The 16,941-nt window shown below is 35.8% G+C and overlaps 1 protein-coding gene and 1 pseudogene across 1 annotated transcript; both read right to left on the bottom strand.

Annotated features, from left to right (window-relative positions):
• Window positions 1-9,616: 9,616 nt before the first annotated feature.
• On the bottom strand, window positions 9,617-14,917 carry LOC125812273 (uncharacterized; annotated as a pseudogene).
• A 1,315-nt stretch (window positions 14,918-16,232) lies between these two features.
• LOC125812309 (SKP1-like protein 1B) lies at window positions 16,233-16,688 on the bottom strand. The gene has a single exon (XM_049491821.1). It carries the CDS (start codon window positions 16,686-16,688, stop codon window positions 16,233-16,235), a length of 456 nt encoding a protein of 151 aa, XP_049347778.1.
• Window positions 16,689-16,941: the final 253 nt, after the last annotated feature.

Here is a 16,941-nt window from a genome sequence, read left to right as displayed (position 1 = left end):
GACTTCCTTCTAAATCTGTAAAGGATAAAACACCATATGAAGCATGGTATGGTCATAAACCCTCATTGCAATTTCTCAGAATTTTTGGCTGCTTGTGTTTCTCTTATATACCACAGGTTAAAAGAGATAAGCTTGACAAGAAGGCAGTTCCTGGCATCTTTATAGGCTACAGTGTTTTCTCCAAAGCATATAAGGTCTATGAACCTCAAACAGAGAAAATTGTCGTAAGTAGAGATGTCCACTTCATTGAGGATGAGCACTGGAACTGGGAGAAGCCTGAAAACAATCCACCAGTTGACAGTCTATTAGATCCAAAAGATCTAGTAGATGATCCTCCTGTTAGAGGCACGCGGTTGATCTCTGATATCTATCAGAGATGCAATACTGCAATTTGTGAGCCCGCAAGCTATGAGGAAGCAGAAGGGGATGACAAATGGGTAGCAACAATGAAGGAGGAAATGATGATGATCGAAAAAAATCAGACCTGGGTGCTTGTTGAGAAACCTCTAGACAGAAAGATTATTAGTGTAAAATGGGTCTTCAGGACAAAGCTAAATACTAATGGTTCCATTAACAAACACAAAGCGTGGCTTGTAGTGAAAGGTTACGCTCAGATCTTTGGAGTAGACTACTCAGAAACTTTCGCACCAGTTGCTCGACTTGACACAATCAGATTGCTACTAGCCATTGCAGCGGAAAAAGGTTGGAGAGTTTATCAACTTGATGTTAAGTCGGCCTTTCTCAATGGTCTTCTCCAGGAGGAGATTTATGTTGAGCAACTAGATGGCTTTGTTGTCAAGGGGCAAGAAAATAAGGTTTATTTGCTAAAGAAAGTTCTCTATGGTTTAAAGCAAGCACCAAGAGCTTGGTATAGCAAGATTGATGATCATTTGCTCAGTTTAGGCTTCAAGAAGAGCCTATCTGAGTCTACACTTTATATTAAGTGTTCAGGTGCAGACATACTTATTATTTCTTTGTATGTTGACGATCTCTTTGTCACAGGAAGTAAGGTTTGCCTAATTGAGGACTTCAAGTTGGAAATGATGAAGGTCTTTGAAATGACAGACCTTGGACTGATGGCGTACTTTCTTGGAGTGGAGATCAAACAAAATGAAGACAATGTGTTCATTTGCCAGAAAAAATATGCTCAATAAATCCTAAAAAAGTTTCATATGGAAGACTGCAAAGTTATGAGTACTCCAATGAACCAAAAGGAAATTTTTTTCAAAGATAATGGAACTGAAAAGGTGGATGAGGCATATTATAGAAGTCTTATTGGCTGTTTGATGTATTTGACTGCAACTAGGTCTGATATTCTGTATGCAGTGAGTTTTTTGTCTCGGTTCATGCATTGTGCAAGTGATTTACACTTGAGAGCAGCTAAAAGAATTGTCAGATACATCAAGGGAACTATCAACAATGGTGTTAAGTTTCACAAAAGTCAGAAGTTTAGACTTAACGGATTCTCCGATAGTGATTGGGGTGGTGCACCTGATATGAAGAGTACTTCAGGTTTTTGTTTCAATCTTGGATCAGGAGCTTTCTCTTGGTATTCCAAGAAACAAGATATAGTAGCACAATCAACAGCCGAGGCAGAATTTATTGCTGCAACAGCAGCTGTGAATCAAGCACTATGGTTGAGGAAAATTATGTGTGATCTGAATATGGAGCAAAAAGAAGGGACTGAGGTTTTTATTGATAACCAAGCTGCAATATCTATTGCTAATAATCCAGTTTTTCATGCAAAAACGAAGCATTTCAATATTAAGTTGTTTTTCTTAAGAGACGTGCAAAAACATGGAGATGTAAAGCTTCTTTACTGCAAGAGTGATGAGCAGGTTGCTGACATTTTCACCAAGCCCCTTTCTCTCGACAAGTTTGAGTTTTTCAGAGAAAAACTAGGAATCAGCAGTTCCTAAACCAAGGAGGAGTGTTAGTTGCTATGTTTTAGGACTGCTGCCTTTTATTTATTTACTGCAATAAATTAGCTTTAGTTTTCCTCAAATAACTTCTTTACCTAGTCTCTAGGAGTTTGTTTATCTTCAGCAGATGTGTTGCTGATCTTTAGGACCATGAAGTTAGTTCTTTATTATAAGTGTAAGTCTTAGGCAGTGAGAAATGACTGAATTATCAAATAAAGTTATCTCTTCTTTCTTGTTCTTCATTGCTTTATAGTTCTAATCTTTCATTATTCTTAAGTTCTCCTTTGTTCTTTTTCTGGGTTTCCACATTAATTTAACTACACTATGAATGAATGATTTTAATACATGGGGCTAGCTTGGTCTTTTATAGTGCATTAGAATTTTAATTACTTTGCAAACTTGTAGTAGGAACATGGAAAACAAAATATTATATAGACCAAAAGTTGTTAATTTTCTTCTTTTTTAAAGTTTAATAAATTTTATTTACAAAGTCTAATAGTCTCATATTACTAAGATAAGGATTATTATGGCAAGTTAATTAAAAGGAAAGTTCTAGAACACATTACTTTTCCAATAAAAATAATTGGAAAACTAAAACAGTTAATTAATCTAGTACTCATTCTGTCTTGTCTTAAATTTTCATATTATTTAAAAATATATTTATTCTAATGTCATATACTCAGTATATAACATTGCATTCTCAGTTAGCATGTTAGTGTTTTGAGCTATTCAGTATTTAGTGCATTTTTTGCTTCATGAATATTCAGTTGGAAGTAGACTTAGCACCGAGTTGGACTAGGGTTCAGCGTATCCTCAAAGTCTCAGAACTACATGTTTGCATAGGTTTATAAGTCCTTTATGTTGGGCATCAGTTTTAGTGATCACGCCACAATCATGCCTCTATACCCCTAGAAAGATATATCGGTCCTCTCGATGGGGCGTATACATCGGACTCCACATTTAGCTCACGTGTTTTATGTCGATTAATAGTAGCTCCCACAGTCAGACTCGTAGTGCATTGGCCAGATTTTCAGCAGTTATTTCAATATACAGTTCAACATGTTATCTTCATGATTAGTACTTGGCCATTGCATCTAGTCTATCTTTCAGTTATACTTCAGTTTATATCTATATCCTTGTTCAAATTATATCATTGCTCAGTTATGCATTATTCGACTTATATTTTTTGTTCATCTTAGCATATCTGTTTCCTGCATGCTCTGTATATTCCAAGTACTGACACATAATTTGCGCTACATCGTTTCATGATGAACGTTCTAGCACTCAGCTTCCAGATCACACTTAGATTGATTCTCGATTCGACTTCAACAACTTCGGTGGTGAGCCCTCATACTTCGAGGAAAATAGACATGCTTTCTATTTTAGTCTTTACTCTGAGTTTTCAGTTTTGTTAGAGTTAGTTGGGGGCATGTCCCAACAACTCAACTCAACTTAGTTAGAGGCTTTTCAGACATAACAATAGATTCAGCTCGAGTTGTTAAGTGGTTGTTTCAGTCATCACTAAACTCTTATTATTTATATTTACTTTCAGACTTGTTGGATTTTTCCCCATTTAAGATATTCACTATATTTAGCTTCCGCATAGTATATGATTGACTTAGTTATATTTTTAGCATGCTTGATATATGTCAGACTTAGGGTTAGGTTGGGTAACTCGTGATCGTAGGTCCTATGTTACGTCTAGGGGTAGCCTCGGAGTGTGACAACATTCCTCAATTCCTTATTGTCAGGATTTTTAACATCTAAAAAAACATCAATTAATACCGAGTGGTGCACCTTCAAGAAATTCTTGTCAAAATTCTTTAACTTATCTTCTCAAACGCCTTACGCCTTTCTCTGAATGTTTCTTCCAATATTCAATCACTCTGGTCATTATTTTTCCAACAACATTAGACAAGGGGATGACTTTAGAAGCACAATCTGGGTCTTGAACTATTATTCTTGATGATTTCGGACTTCAGAGCTACAGTCTCATCGAATTTGATCCTCGCCATAGCTAGTCTTGAGAGTTATGAACTTTTTTGAAGACATGATAAAGAAAATGGAGAGAGCTATGAATGAATGATTTCAATACATGAGGGTTAGCTTGGTCTCTTATAGTGCAGTAAGATTTTAATTACTTTCCAAACTTGTAGTAGTAACATGGAAAGCAAAATATTATATATTATATAGGAGATTTGACCAAAAAAATTTTTAAAAAAAAGTTTGATAAATCAGATTTACAAAGTCTACATAAATATTACCAGATTATTAAGATAAGGCATGTTATGACAAGTTAATTAAAAGGAAAGTTCTAGAATTAATTACGTTTCCAATAAATATAATTGAAAAACAAAAACAATTAATTAATCTAGTACTCATTCTGTCCTGTCATAGTTGTCCATATTATTTAAAAATATATTTATTCCAATTTACTTGCCAATTTATAAAATCAACAATAAATTAATTTCATTTTCTCTATTTTACCCTTAGAATTTTAATTGATTTTTAGTATGAATTATAAGTTTGTAAAGTTCAAAAGAAAGTCTATTAAAGGGAATATTAGTTAAACTATCTTTCTTATTATTAAATTAGGGAATTTGGCCGCGCTTCGCGCAGTTATGAAATATATATATAAATTTATTTTAAAAAATCAATTATAGAAATAAGAAAAATGATAAAATCACAATACAAATATTTTTGTAAAATTAGAGCTTAAGTGAATTACATTTTTATTATTGAATGTTTTTAAAAAATAAAAGACTAATTTATTAAGAAAAAAAATTCATGTATTATGATGTTAATACGTAAAATTCGGATAAACATATTTAAGGACTTGATTTTTTTTCTTATTTTTGTCAAATGATAAATTTACTATCCGATGAATCTTCCTTTAGTTCGGAAAAATAAATGATGAAACTAAAAATAGGAGGAAATAGAGATAAATATTTCTATTTCATTTCTTCTTCGATATTTAATCCTTTCGTCTAAATAATTATTATTCTCTATTTTTCATTATCATCTAAATAAACCTCTATTGCTCATTTTTCGTATATATCTTATATTATTATGGTGATTCATTAGAAGTAGAAGAAATGAACAAATTTAAATGGTTCTTCATCATAAGAAATACCTAATAATTATGTATTTCAATACTTAATGTGCATTTTTTTGAGCCATGAGTAATAAAATTTAAACGTCTAGTAGTGTAGTTAGTTGTGTTCTGACAAAGTTACAAATAACTAATCTGAGCCTAAATGAAAATATAATTTAGTAAAATTAAAAACATTATAAGAACCTAGCTAAATTTTAAAAAATATATAGAGAGGGAGAACATATGAAAAAGTAAGTAAAAAGAGAAAAATAACAACACAATTTTGTCAAGTATAAAAAATCATATAATCAATGCAATTATTTTTGAGCTTTTATTAGGCACTCCTTCTATCCATATCCAAGAGTCTTTTCATGGAGTCAAACTAAAGTATAAATGTCACGACCCAAAAATGGACGTGATAGCACTCGTCTTATCCCACCAAGACAAGTCAGCCTAAAACTCAACCTAATCATAATAAGATGCGGAAATTTTATAATCAACTCAAAAATACCCCCAAAAATCTGGTTGTCACGTGTACAAGCCTCTAAAGTATTACAATTGATTCAAAAGAAAACACTAGTCTCAAATGACCTTGTTCTAGAATAAAACAAGATCATAAATATGAGTAAGAAGGTCCGCTGAGATGATAAACAGCTACCTCACAAATCTCCAAGAACCCTCGAAAGAAGAGAATGACAAGTAAAATCCAGGCTCGTAACCTACAAAAAAAAATTGTAGAAGCAAGGGGTGGGTACCAAACCACACGGTACTCAGCAAGTAAACTTATAAACACAAGCTAAGGGAATGAAATACGGGTACCCCTTACACACCAACCAAACCTCCACAATTACAACCTGCATAAAACCAACCCAACCTAACAGTTCACAGTGTACATAACACCAAGCTCAACAACAATCACTTTAACCAATTACATATCCTCAACAACAAACTCAATATTCATCAATCACAACTTTCATAAAAAAAAGGGCACTCACAATATCAGCAACACACAAGATCAAGTTCATCAAATAGAGGTAATCAAATATCAAGTACTTTCCAACTACCAATAAAACACAAAATCATCAAGAATGAAGGATGCCATGGGATGCAATGCAATATGACACCATGAAATGATATGCCTCAGAACACCAAGTACTCTCTCAACTGTATATACATGATACTCATCGGAAATACATCGAGAGTTCATGACCCATGGGGGACTCGCGAGGTCCATATACCGACACGGACGATCTCCACGTGTCTGTGCGGACGATCTCAACGCACTATCATAAATCAAACAAATTTCGCACGGACGATCTCCACGTGCCCAAATTATAATCTTAACATCTCACCATCCCCAGCACAGACGATCTCCACGTGCCCAACTTATACTCAATCTCATGTCAATGCATGTGCAGAATATGATTTCAATAAAAGGGATGATGCATCTCAATCAAATATCAATATGATATGTAATCACCTCAGTTATCACCAGTATACGGTTCAATAAAGAACACAATCACACATAATAAATCAAGTCAATAATATATCAGATAATGCCCATATGCTTTGACATTCTCGGATTACAATCCGCATTCTATAGTAATAAACTTTTCCCTTTATAACATCGATACTCGTACCATTGCCCATCACCAACAATTCTTAATACATCACACACAAACAATTAATCACATTGCCTTTTATTACCCCTTTTTCATTATTAGAAATAATCAATGTGGATAAGTCAACCCATCACCAAGTTCCATTACCCCCAAACACATATTACAAGGAAATACACGAATTTCATACACTTAACAAGGGTTTAGAAATCCGCTTGCCTCAAATAATCAAGAATTCACTCTGGCACTTGAGCCTTCCACTTTCGTTGAGCTCCCAAATAAATGCAATCTATTCACATTAATAATCACGATAAGATTTCGAAAGTAACAACACCCATATTACTATAGGTCTAACCTAGACCCAAAAACTCACTCCATCTAAAATCAAGTTCCTAACCTTGATACCAATAACATGTCAACTCTTTCAATTTTCTCCAAATTTCAAGTGTAGGGTTAAGTTACAATTTCTCCATATATCATCAACCTAATGATATTCATATAATTCGGTAACCCAATATTTAGTTACCTATCTCAATATACTAAATATTTAATTTATAATATGATAATTAAAATAGAAACAACTAACTGTGAAATCTACTGGTCACGCAAATTCATGGCAGAACCATGAAAAACACACGGAAAACCCAACACTTATCCATTCATGACAATGATTACATAATTTCACTATAACAATCACACCCACCTTGATTTTCAATTCAAATTTCCCTTCTGTTCAACACCAACAATGTACTGACACTATTTTGTCTCTTTTCTTTTAAAAACAAACAATTTCCAACCATATCCCTTAACAATAACATCACCCTAAGATATATATATATATACAATTTTATAAAGAATCTTGGTTAGAACTAACCTGAATCACTCAAATTTTCCTGCTTCTTTGTTTTCTGTCGCACGTCTAGGTTGGTTTTTCTTCCGCCTCTTTCTTTTTTCTTTAAACTAATTATATATTAAAAGTAATAATTCCTACTAACCTATTTTAACATTTCAGACTTGGGCCATTATTTTTAATAATAAACAAATTACCCGCAAATTAATTAACTATAGATAAATGACTATTCAAAATTATCAAAAATGACCTTTCGGGTCCGGCTCATTACAATAAATCTGATATTATAACAATAATATAGAATATCACTATTTCAAATATGGAATAAAAATAATAATCTTGAGTAGGAATCTAATGAAAAAAAATATGAATTTATATAGACAAAATTGAAGAAATTAATATCATAAGGTTTCTTAAATTTTGAAATTAAATAGTTGGGGGTTATGAATATAAAAATTTAAAGAAAAAGAGTTAATAATATTAATTAAAGTAAAAGTTCAATTAGGTATAAGTTATGGAGAAAATAATTTTAAAATAAATAAAAGAAGGAAAAAATAAAATAATGAAGACCAAAAAAAACTCATGAACTATTCAACATTTGTTGGGTGTTTAAGTTTTATTAGGAAAGCAAGCAAATCAACCTCTTCTCTTTTTGTACTACTCCATTGTGTTTAACAAAAGTGAAAAAGGAAAAAAAATACAATAAAAAAATAGACAAATATCTTGAAATATTAAAGTAGTAAATATTGAGACTTTTAATTTTTGTAACAAAGAATAATAATGAGTGTAAATAATTTTTCAGACATTTAAGTATAACAATAAATAGAGGAGTAGTAATTGATAGATTTATTTTTTGTACAATAATAAGTATAGAAATATATGAAAAATTGTGGAAAAAAGATAAATAGAATCTTTGGCCAAAGAGAGGTGCAACTTCATTTCTCTATGAGATTTTTATGTATAACAATATGTAATAGCTATAAGAAATGTATCATAGATAACATACTTTCAAGCATGACAAGATTTTAGAATATTGAAATCAAAACAGTACATTAATGAATCTTTAAAATATTGGAAGCATTCAAACTTTATACTAATACGATCATCTCTCTTGATAAATCTTTCAACATAAGTAAACTTCCTTCTTCATTTTGATGATCTTGTACTAAATTAATGTGAACATCTCTTTATGATGAATCTTTGAAGAATATATCTTTGATCTTCATCAAAGTGAAGAACATATCATGTCACTATCTTTTCTATGATTTCTTATGGAAAAGATGAAGAATAATTTTTATTTTTTTAAACTACACTATTAGAAAGAAAGAATGAGAAAAAAACTACACTAATAGAAAGAAAGAATGAGAAAAAAACTACACTAATAGAAAGAAAGAATGAGAAAAATGAAAAATGAATATTCAACATCTCCATGGATGATTGTAATTTATAGATTTGATAATCCATAAGAATAAGTTGAAGAGACATGTTATTTAAGTAGAGAATATGAATAGATGGAGGTTTTTTGTAACTCATTAGATTAAATTAGAATAGTAAATATGATTTTTTTTAATTTAATAAATAAAATATTTAATGAAAAAAATTAAGAAAAAAAATCTCAAAAAAGGCAAAAAAAAATGGAGGCCATAGAGAGGTGCCACATCACCTAGTCTATGTTTCTCCTTTATATTATATATAGATTTTCTAGAGATCTTTAAAAAGAATGATGGATAAATAATATGAAACGGAGAAAAAATTTATATATAATTTATAGAATATCAATACGTATATATACTTACAACCTTTTTAATTAATAAAAAATTGGCCAATCATATATATCTATTTATACATTTTGAAAATTTTCAGAACTCCGTTTGTATATTTCGCTTGACAATATACAAACAGGATAATTTATGTTGATTTTTTTTTATAAATCGTATAAAAATAGCTAGGGTAAACATATTTATATGAGAAATTTACACAATCAGTGTCACAACCCAAAAATGGATGTGATAGCACTCGTCTTATCCCACCAAGACAAGCCAGCCTAAAACCCAATCATTTAATTAACTCAAGTTAAACGAATAATCCAAAATTTCAAAAATGACCTTCCGGGTCATTACATTATCCACCACTAAAAATCATGTTCATCCTTGAACATAAGGTGAAAGAAAGTACCTGAAGCTTAAAAAAGTTGAGGATATCTGGCACGCATGTCAAACTCCACCTCCTAAGTTGCCTCTCCCACTAAACGGTGCTTCCACTGCACCTTCACGAAAGCAATCTCCTTGGTCCTAAGCTTTCGAACGTGCCTATCCTATATAGCTATAGGCTCCTCCTCGAAGGTCAAGTTTGGACCCAACTCCACTTAATCGAGTGAAAGCACACGAGACTCATCAGGAATATACTTTCGAAGCATAAAGACATGGAAAACAGGATGAACTGCAGATAAACTAGGTGGCAAGGACAACTTATAGGCTACCTCTCCCACTTGGCTCAAAATCTGAAAGGTCTAATGAATCTAGGGCTAAGTTTGCCCTTCTTACTGAACCTCATCACACCCTTCATGGGTGATACTCGGAGCCACACATTATCACCTTCCATAAACACTAAGGCTTTAATTCTCCAATTTGCATAACTCTTCTGTCGACTCTGGGCTGTCAACAGTCTATACTGAATCATACAAAATTGCTCCATAACATCTCTAAGCAAGTCTGTATCTAAAGAGTCCATCTCCGCCGAATCAAACCAACCTATCGTAGATCTACACCGTCTGCCATACAATGCCTCAAATAGGGCCATCTGAATGGTAGAGTGATAACTGTTATTGTAGGCAAACTCTGCTAAGGGCAAATGTTGATCTCATCTAGCACCAAAATCGATCACACATGCTCTGAGCATATCCTCTAACACCTGAATCGTCCGCTCGGACTGAGCATCTGTCTGAGGGTGAAAGGTTGTACCCATATCTAACTGAGTACCCAAACCATGTTGTAATGCCTTCCAGAAATGGGAAGTGAACAATGAACCTCGATAAAATATAATAGAAATCGGAACTCTGTGTAATCACACAATATGGCTGATATATAGCTCGACTAACTGCTCCGCCGTATGCTTTATCCGAACCGAAATAAAGTGGGGCAGACTTGGTGAGCCTGTCAACAATAACCCAAAATGAGTCATAACCACCCACTGTGGTAGGCAAACCCACAACAAAGTCTATAGTTATCCGCTCCCACTTCCAAGTTGGAATAGGCATCCTCTGAGATACACCCCCGGGTCGCTAGTGCTCACACTTGACCAATTGGCAAATCAAACACCTAGAAACAATGTCTGAAATATCCTTCTTCATCCCACACCACTAGTAATCCTGACTCAAATCATGATACATCTTTGCCGCTCTCTAATGGGTGGAATATCGAGAACAATAGGCCTCCTTAAGAATCAATCTAATCAACTCGCCCGTCTTGGGCATACAAATTATGCCTCTGATTCTCAAGACACCAACAGAATCAAGGACAACCTCCTTGGCTTCCCCTGTCAACACTTTATATCGAATAAGACATAATTTCTCATCATCAAATTGGTGCTCACGGATCTGCTCGACTAAAGAAGACCGAGCCTCAATAAAATCAATCATCCCATCACTTTCCTCTGAAATCTTCAACCTGACAAAACTGTTAGCTAACATCTGAACATCTTTAGACAACAGTCTCTCCTCAGTACTAAGCGTTGCAATACTCTCCATGCTAGGATCTTCCTACTCAAAGCATCGGCCATAATATTGGCCTTCCCCGGATGATATAGAATGGTCACATCATAGTCCTTCAACAACTCAAGCTATCTCCGCTGCCTTAAGTTCAGATTCTTCTGACTGAAGATGTACTGAAGACTCCGATGATCAGTGAAGATCTCACAGTTAACCCCATACAAATTGTGACGCCATAACTTAAGTACAAAGACCACCGCTGCCAACTCCAAATCATGAGTAGGATAGTTCTTCTCATGTGTCTTCAACTGCCTAGAAGCATACACAATCACCTTCCCTTTCTGCATTAATACACCACCCAAACCGACTCTTGAAGCATCACAATACACAGTAAAGTCCACACCCACATCTGGTAGAGTCAATACAGGGGCCAAAGTCAACAAGGTTTTGAACTTTTGAAAGCTCTCATCACATTCATCAGATTACTGAAAATTCATACCCTGCTGAGTCAATCTAGTCAACGGAGCTGCAATAGTAGAGAAACTCTGGACAAATCGTCGATAATAGCCTGCCAATCTCACAAAACTCCGAATCTCTGCAGGAGAAGTAGGTCGCGTCTAACCTCTAACTGCCTCAATCTTGGACGGATCTACTCGAATACTCTCCTTGGACACCACGTATCCCAAAAATGCCACATAATTAAGGCAGAACTCACACTTTGAGAACTTTGCATACAACGTCTCTTTCATCAACCTCTGAAGTACAATCCTCAAGTGTCGGACATGGTCCTCCTCAATCCTGGAGTAAACCAAAATGTCATCGATGAAAACAATCACAAAAGAATTAAGGTATGGTCGAAACACCCCGTTCATCAACTCCATGAATGCTGCAGGGGAATTAGTCAACCCAAATGACATCACTAGGAACTCGTAATGCCCATACCGAGTCTGAAAAGTTGTCTTAGGGATATCTGATGCCCTAATCTTCAACTGATGATACCCGTACCTTAAATCAATCTTAGAGAGCAATGATGCTCCCTGTAGTTGATCAAATAAGTCATCAATTTGCGAAAATTGATACTTATTCTTCACTGTTACCTTGTTCAACTGTCTGAAATCAATGCATATTCTCATAGTCCTATCCTTCTTCTTCACAAACAACACAAGGGCACCCCAAGGTGACATACTAGGGCGAATAAACCCCTTACTCAACAAATATTGCAACTGATCCTTCAACTATTTCAACTCGGATGGATCCATATGGTAAGGAGGAATAGAAATGGGCTTAGTGCCCAACTCCGGATCAATAGCAAAATCAATATCCCTATCGGGAGGAACACTTGGAAGATCTGAAGGGAATATATCGAGAAACTCCTGAACCACGGGAACAGAATCCATGGAAGGTGGTTCAACACTAGTGTCCCAACTAAAAGTTAAGTAAGATAAATACCCTCTCTCCACCAATCTCTGAGCACGAATAAATGAGATGACCTTGCTAGGGTAAGAGCCACTAGTACCCTTCCATTTAAGCCCCGGAACACTAGGCATTGCTAAAGTCATAGTCTTAGTACAATCAAGAATAACATGATAAAGAGAAAGCTAATTCATACCCAAGATAACATCAAAGTCTACCATCCCCATAATGATTAAGTCTACCCAAGTGTCATACCCAGCCAAAGAAACAAGACATGAACGATACACGTGATCCACCACTAAGGGCTCACCCACGGGTGTTGAAACACAATTAGGCACAGTTATGTTATCACATATCATATCAAATTCAACAGGAAAATATGTAGACACATAAGAGAATATAGACCTTGGATCAAACAATACAGGCGCAAATTGATGACATATTGGATGATACCTGTAATAACAGTATCAGAGGTCTCCGCCTCGGGTCTCCCCGGGAAAGCATAACAGTGGCCCCCTCTGCTACCTCCAGCCTGGGTGGTACCTCTACCCCCACTTTGCTGAGTTGCAGTACCACTACTAGAAGCTCTACCGCCTCTACCTTGCTGAAAGTTGCCTCAGCCTCTACCCTGTGGTACCGGTGTTCTAGTCTAAAATGAAGAATTAGATTAGGGTCCTCCACGACCCCTCTGGAAAGTACACTGTCGCATCAGGTGATCGAGATCTCCACAACTAAAGAAGTAACCTCTGACTCAGGAACTGATGTGCCAATCCTGAAAACCCACTATAATTGCCTCTCCCTATAGGTCGCTGTTGTGAACTATACGAGCCCTGACCCGCACTATAAGAACATCGAGGTATCTACCCACCATCGAATGTCGGCATAGATGCATGAATGGGTCCCCAATGATGAAAGTAACCACTCGTTTTGTGTGATCCCCTGCCTCCAGGTGAGGCACCATGAAATTGACCTGATGTACGGGCTCTCTTACGGTCCAAGGCGAAAGTGATATACCACTACTTTTAACGTTATTTTACTTATTTCGTGAATTGGAAGCGGGGAACTGCCCCTCATTTTGGACCCAAGGCTCGCTTCGCGGGCCGATCCGGGAGGAAGACATTGTCAGGTGGGGAGTTTGGCTGGGGCGGCACATCTGTTAAAAGATAACGCAGGTGTCCTAAGATGAGCTCAACGAGAACAGAAATCTTGTGTGGAATAGAAGGGTAAAAGCTCATTTGATTCTGATTTTCAATATGAATATGAACTGTGAAAGCGTGGCCTAACTCATCTTGACTCATGGCGTCTTCATCAGTGAGTAAATCATCAGCATCATCCTCCGTAAGATAAAAGAACCTAACTCCCGGGACTGTGCAGACTCTTGGTGAGGCTGTTCCAAGTGTGTAGGCCCCACATGTTGCTCATCTCCCCCTGTTGGTGGTCTTATAGTAGCAATGGACGTAGAAAGAATTTTTTGCATGTCTTTTAACGTTTGGGTTCAATAACATTCACCTTAGTGGGGCCCCCAACACCATCTTTCCTTAGTAAATACTAGATGGATTCCCTATTGCTATGCTAGCTTCTTTGGGAATACCACCTTGCACTGCTTTAGGCGGTATCTGAGCCCTTTTAGAGGCAACAATCGACTTCTCCTTATTTATTGTGGTCCCAAGAGGCGTAATAACCTAAAAATTGTCCAGTCCTAAACAAGATAGGAAACCCCTTAGGCTTCTTCAGAAAAGGAACATCAAACGTTTACTTGGAAAACACGTTATATACTATATGATCCAAGTAAACGTCCAAACATCCCCAAACTCCCATCTCTCCATCAATTCCGCCTCTTTAGTGGCGCTCACAATGAACTGGAAGGAAGCCCCCTCTTTAGATGCTCTAAACACAACCGATCTGATAGAGAAAGTCAGCCCCCTCACAAATCTACGGATCCTCTCTGTCTTGTCTGGAATAATGGCCAAAGCATGACTAGACAACTGGCAAAAATGGGCCCCATACTTTGTAACGAATAAGTCGTCTTGCCTTAGATTCTCAAACCTCAAACGACTCTACTCTCTCACACTCCAAGGGATAAAACGGTCATGGAAGGCATTGGAAAATATCTCCCAAGTCACTGGAGGAGATCCAACTGGCAAAGCCCCCGAATAAGTTCTCCACCACTCTCTCACTAGCCCACAAAGCTGGAGTGTAGCATATCAAACCATGTGACTCAGCTAATCTAACCACCTCTAGCAACTCTCGGCATGTAGTTAGAAACTCATGAGCGTCCTCACTCTTCCCACCCTGAAACTGAGGTGGGTCCATCTTTCTAAATCACTCATACCTACGCTGCTCATCTTCTGTTAGAACAATCAATGGTGCACCTTGACCCCCAACTGCTGGTGCAAGATCATTCTCAACCACGGGATCCACTGTTGGCTGCATCCTGAATTACTTGAGCTTGTTGTTGCCCTTGGTTCTAAGACCCCTCTCTAGTCTGAGAGTTCTATGGTGTGGCGGTCGCGCCACCACGCTGAGTAAAGCTCTCAAGCACACTTAACACCCTCAATAATGTATCCTAAAGCAAAAGTGTGGTTGCAGTCTCTGGAGGAATCCTGATCCTCTCTGGCACGGCCCCTCATTGGTACTGCTCCACGGGCACGACCTCTGGCTAGTGCCATTCCATAAGCACGACCTCTAGCTCGAGATCTACCCCTAACCCTAGCTGGGGCCTCAACAACTATATCGGGAAGTGCTTCCCCTCTACCACCAGTAACAATAGCTCTAGTCCTCGTCATCTATCAAAAATAATATACGATAGCTCAGTACTAAAGATGGTAACAACGCACGATGAGAAAGAATGAACAAAAAGAAAATTTCCTAATAGTATTCATAGCCTCTTAGAGATAAGTACAGATGTCTCCGTATCGATCCTTGAGACTCTACATAAACTCGGTTTGTATACACGTGAGACCTATGAACCTGGGGCTTTTGATACCATTTTGTCACAACCCAAAAATGGATGTGATGACACTCGTCTTATCCCACCAAGACAAGTCAGCCTAAAACTCAATCATTTAATTAACACAAGTTAAACGAATAATCCAAATTTCCAAAAATGACCTTCCAGGTCATTACAATCAGGAATCATATTATACAAAAAATTGATTGATACAATTAGACGAATTATACAAATTTGGACGAATTATACAATTTAAACAAATAGCAAGATTTATGGAAACTATGATGGCTAATCATTTTTAAAAAATAATAGTAGCTATAACATTTAATAGCGTTTAAACATTTACTATTCTGCACAATTTTCCCTATAAAGTATGACGATTTATTAAGAAAATATATCAAGTCTATTGGATATGCTTTGAAATGACATAAGTTAAAATTATTGAAAGAACGGATTTAGATATTTCTTTTTGAGATATCAAATTATGTTTCCACCATTTGATGCATGTCTTTATCGAAAAATATAATTAGCTTGAATTTCTTTCAAACATAATTTATAAATCAATCAAAACCGAACAACATTTCTTTAGAAAGGAACAACATAGGATAGCAATGACAGAAATAAAAATAATAATCAAAAATAGGATATAGCTAAGGAAATAACATAAATGTTATAAAATCATTCAAAAGCCCAAGCATTCTCTCTACGGACCTCCCCCTCTTCCTCTGGAGTATAATCATTCACGATATCAAATTCTTCACGTATTTCCTTTGGTGTTTTCCCTGTGATCTTATCAGCAACTTCTTGGCTCATCACATCCCTCAATTCCTTATCGTCAAGATTTTTAGCAGCTAAAAGAACATCAATTAATACAGATGAGTGAACCTTCAAGAAATTCTTGTCAAAATTCTTTAATTGATTTTCCGAAACACCTTTCTCCGAGTGTTTCTTCCAATACTCAATCACTTTCGTCATTATTTTTCCATCAACATTAGACAAGGGGATGACATTAGAAGCACAATCCTGGTCTTGTACTATATTCTTGATGATTTCTGACATCACAGCTATAGTCTCATCGAATTTGAATTCCTCGCCATCGCTAGTCTTGAGAGTTATGAACTTTTCTGAAGACATGACAAAGAAAATGGAGAGAGCAATGAATGAATGATTTCAGTACATGAGGACTAGCTTGGTATTTTATAGTGCATTAAGATTTAAGTTACTTTCCAAACTTGTAGTAGTAACACGGAAAGCAAAATATTATATTGACCAAAAGTTGTTATTTTTCTTTTTTAAAAAAAGTTTAATAAATCCGATTTACAAAGTCAACATAATAGTCTTAGATTATTAAGATAAGGAATATTATGGCAAGTTAATTAAAAGGAAA

This window comes from Solanum verrucosum, unplaced genomic scaffold (genome assembly GCF_900185275.1).
Source record: "Solanum verrucosum unplaced genomic scaffold, falcon-dt-bn FXZP01000115.1, whole genome shotgun sequence".
Classification (NCBI taxonomy): Eukaryota; Viridiplantae; Streptophyta; class Magnoliopsida; order Solanales; family Solanaceae; genus Solanum; species Solanum verrucosum.
Note: the sequence above shows the minus strand (reverse complement) of the source record. Positions and strands in the feature narration are given on the sequence as shown.

Coding starts and splice junctions, on each gene's coding strand:
- LOC125812309 (XM_049491821.1), bottom strand. CDS start 16,688: ATGTCTTCAGAAAAGTTCATAACTCTCAAGACTAGCGATGGCGAGGAA.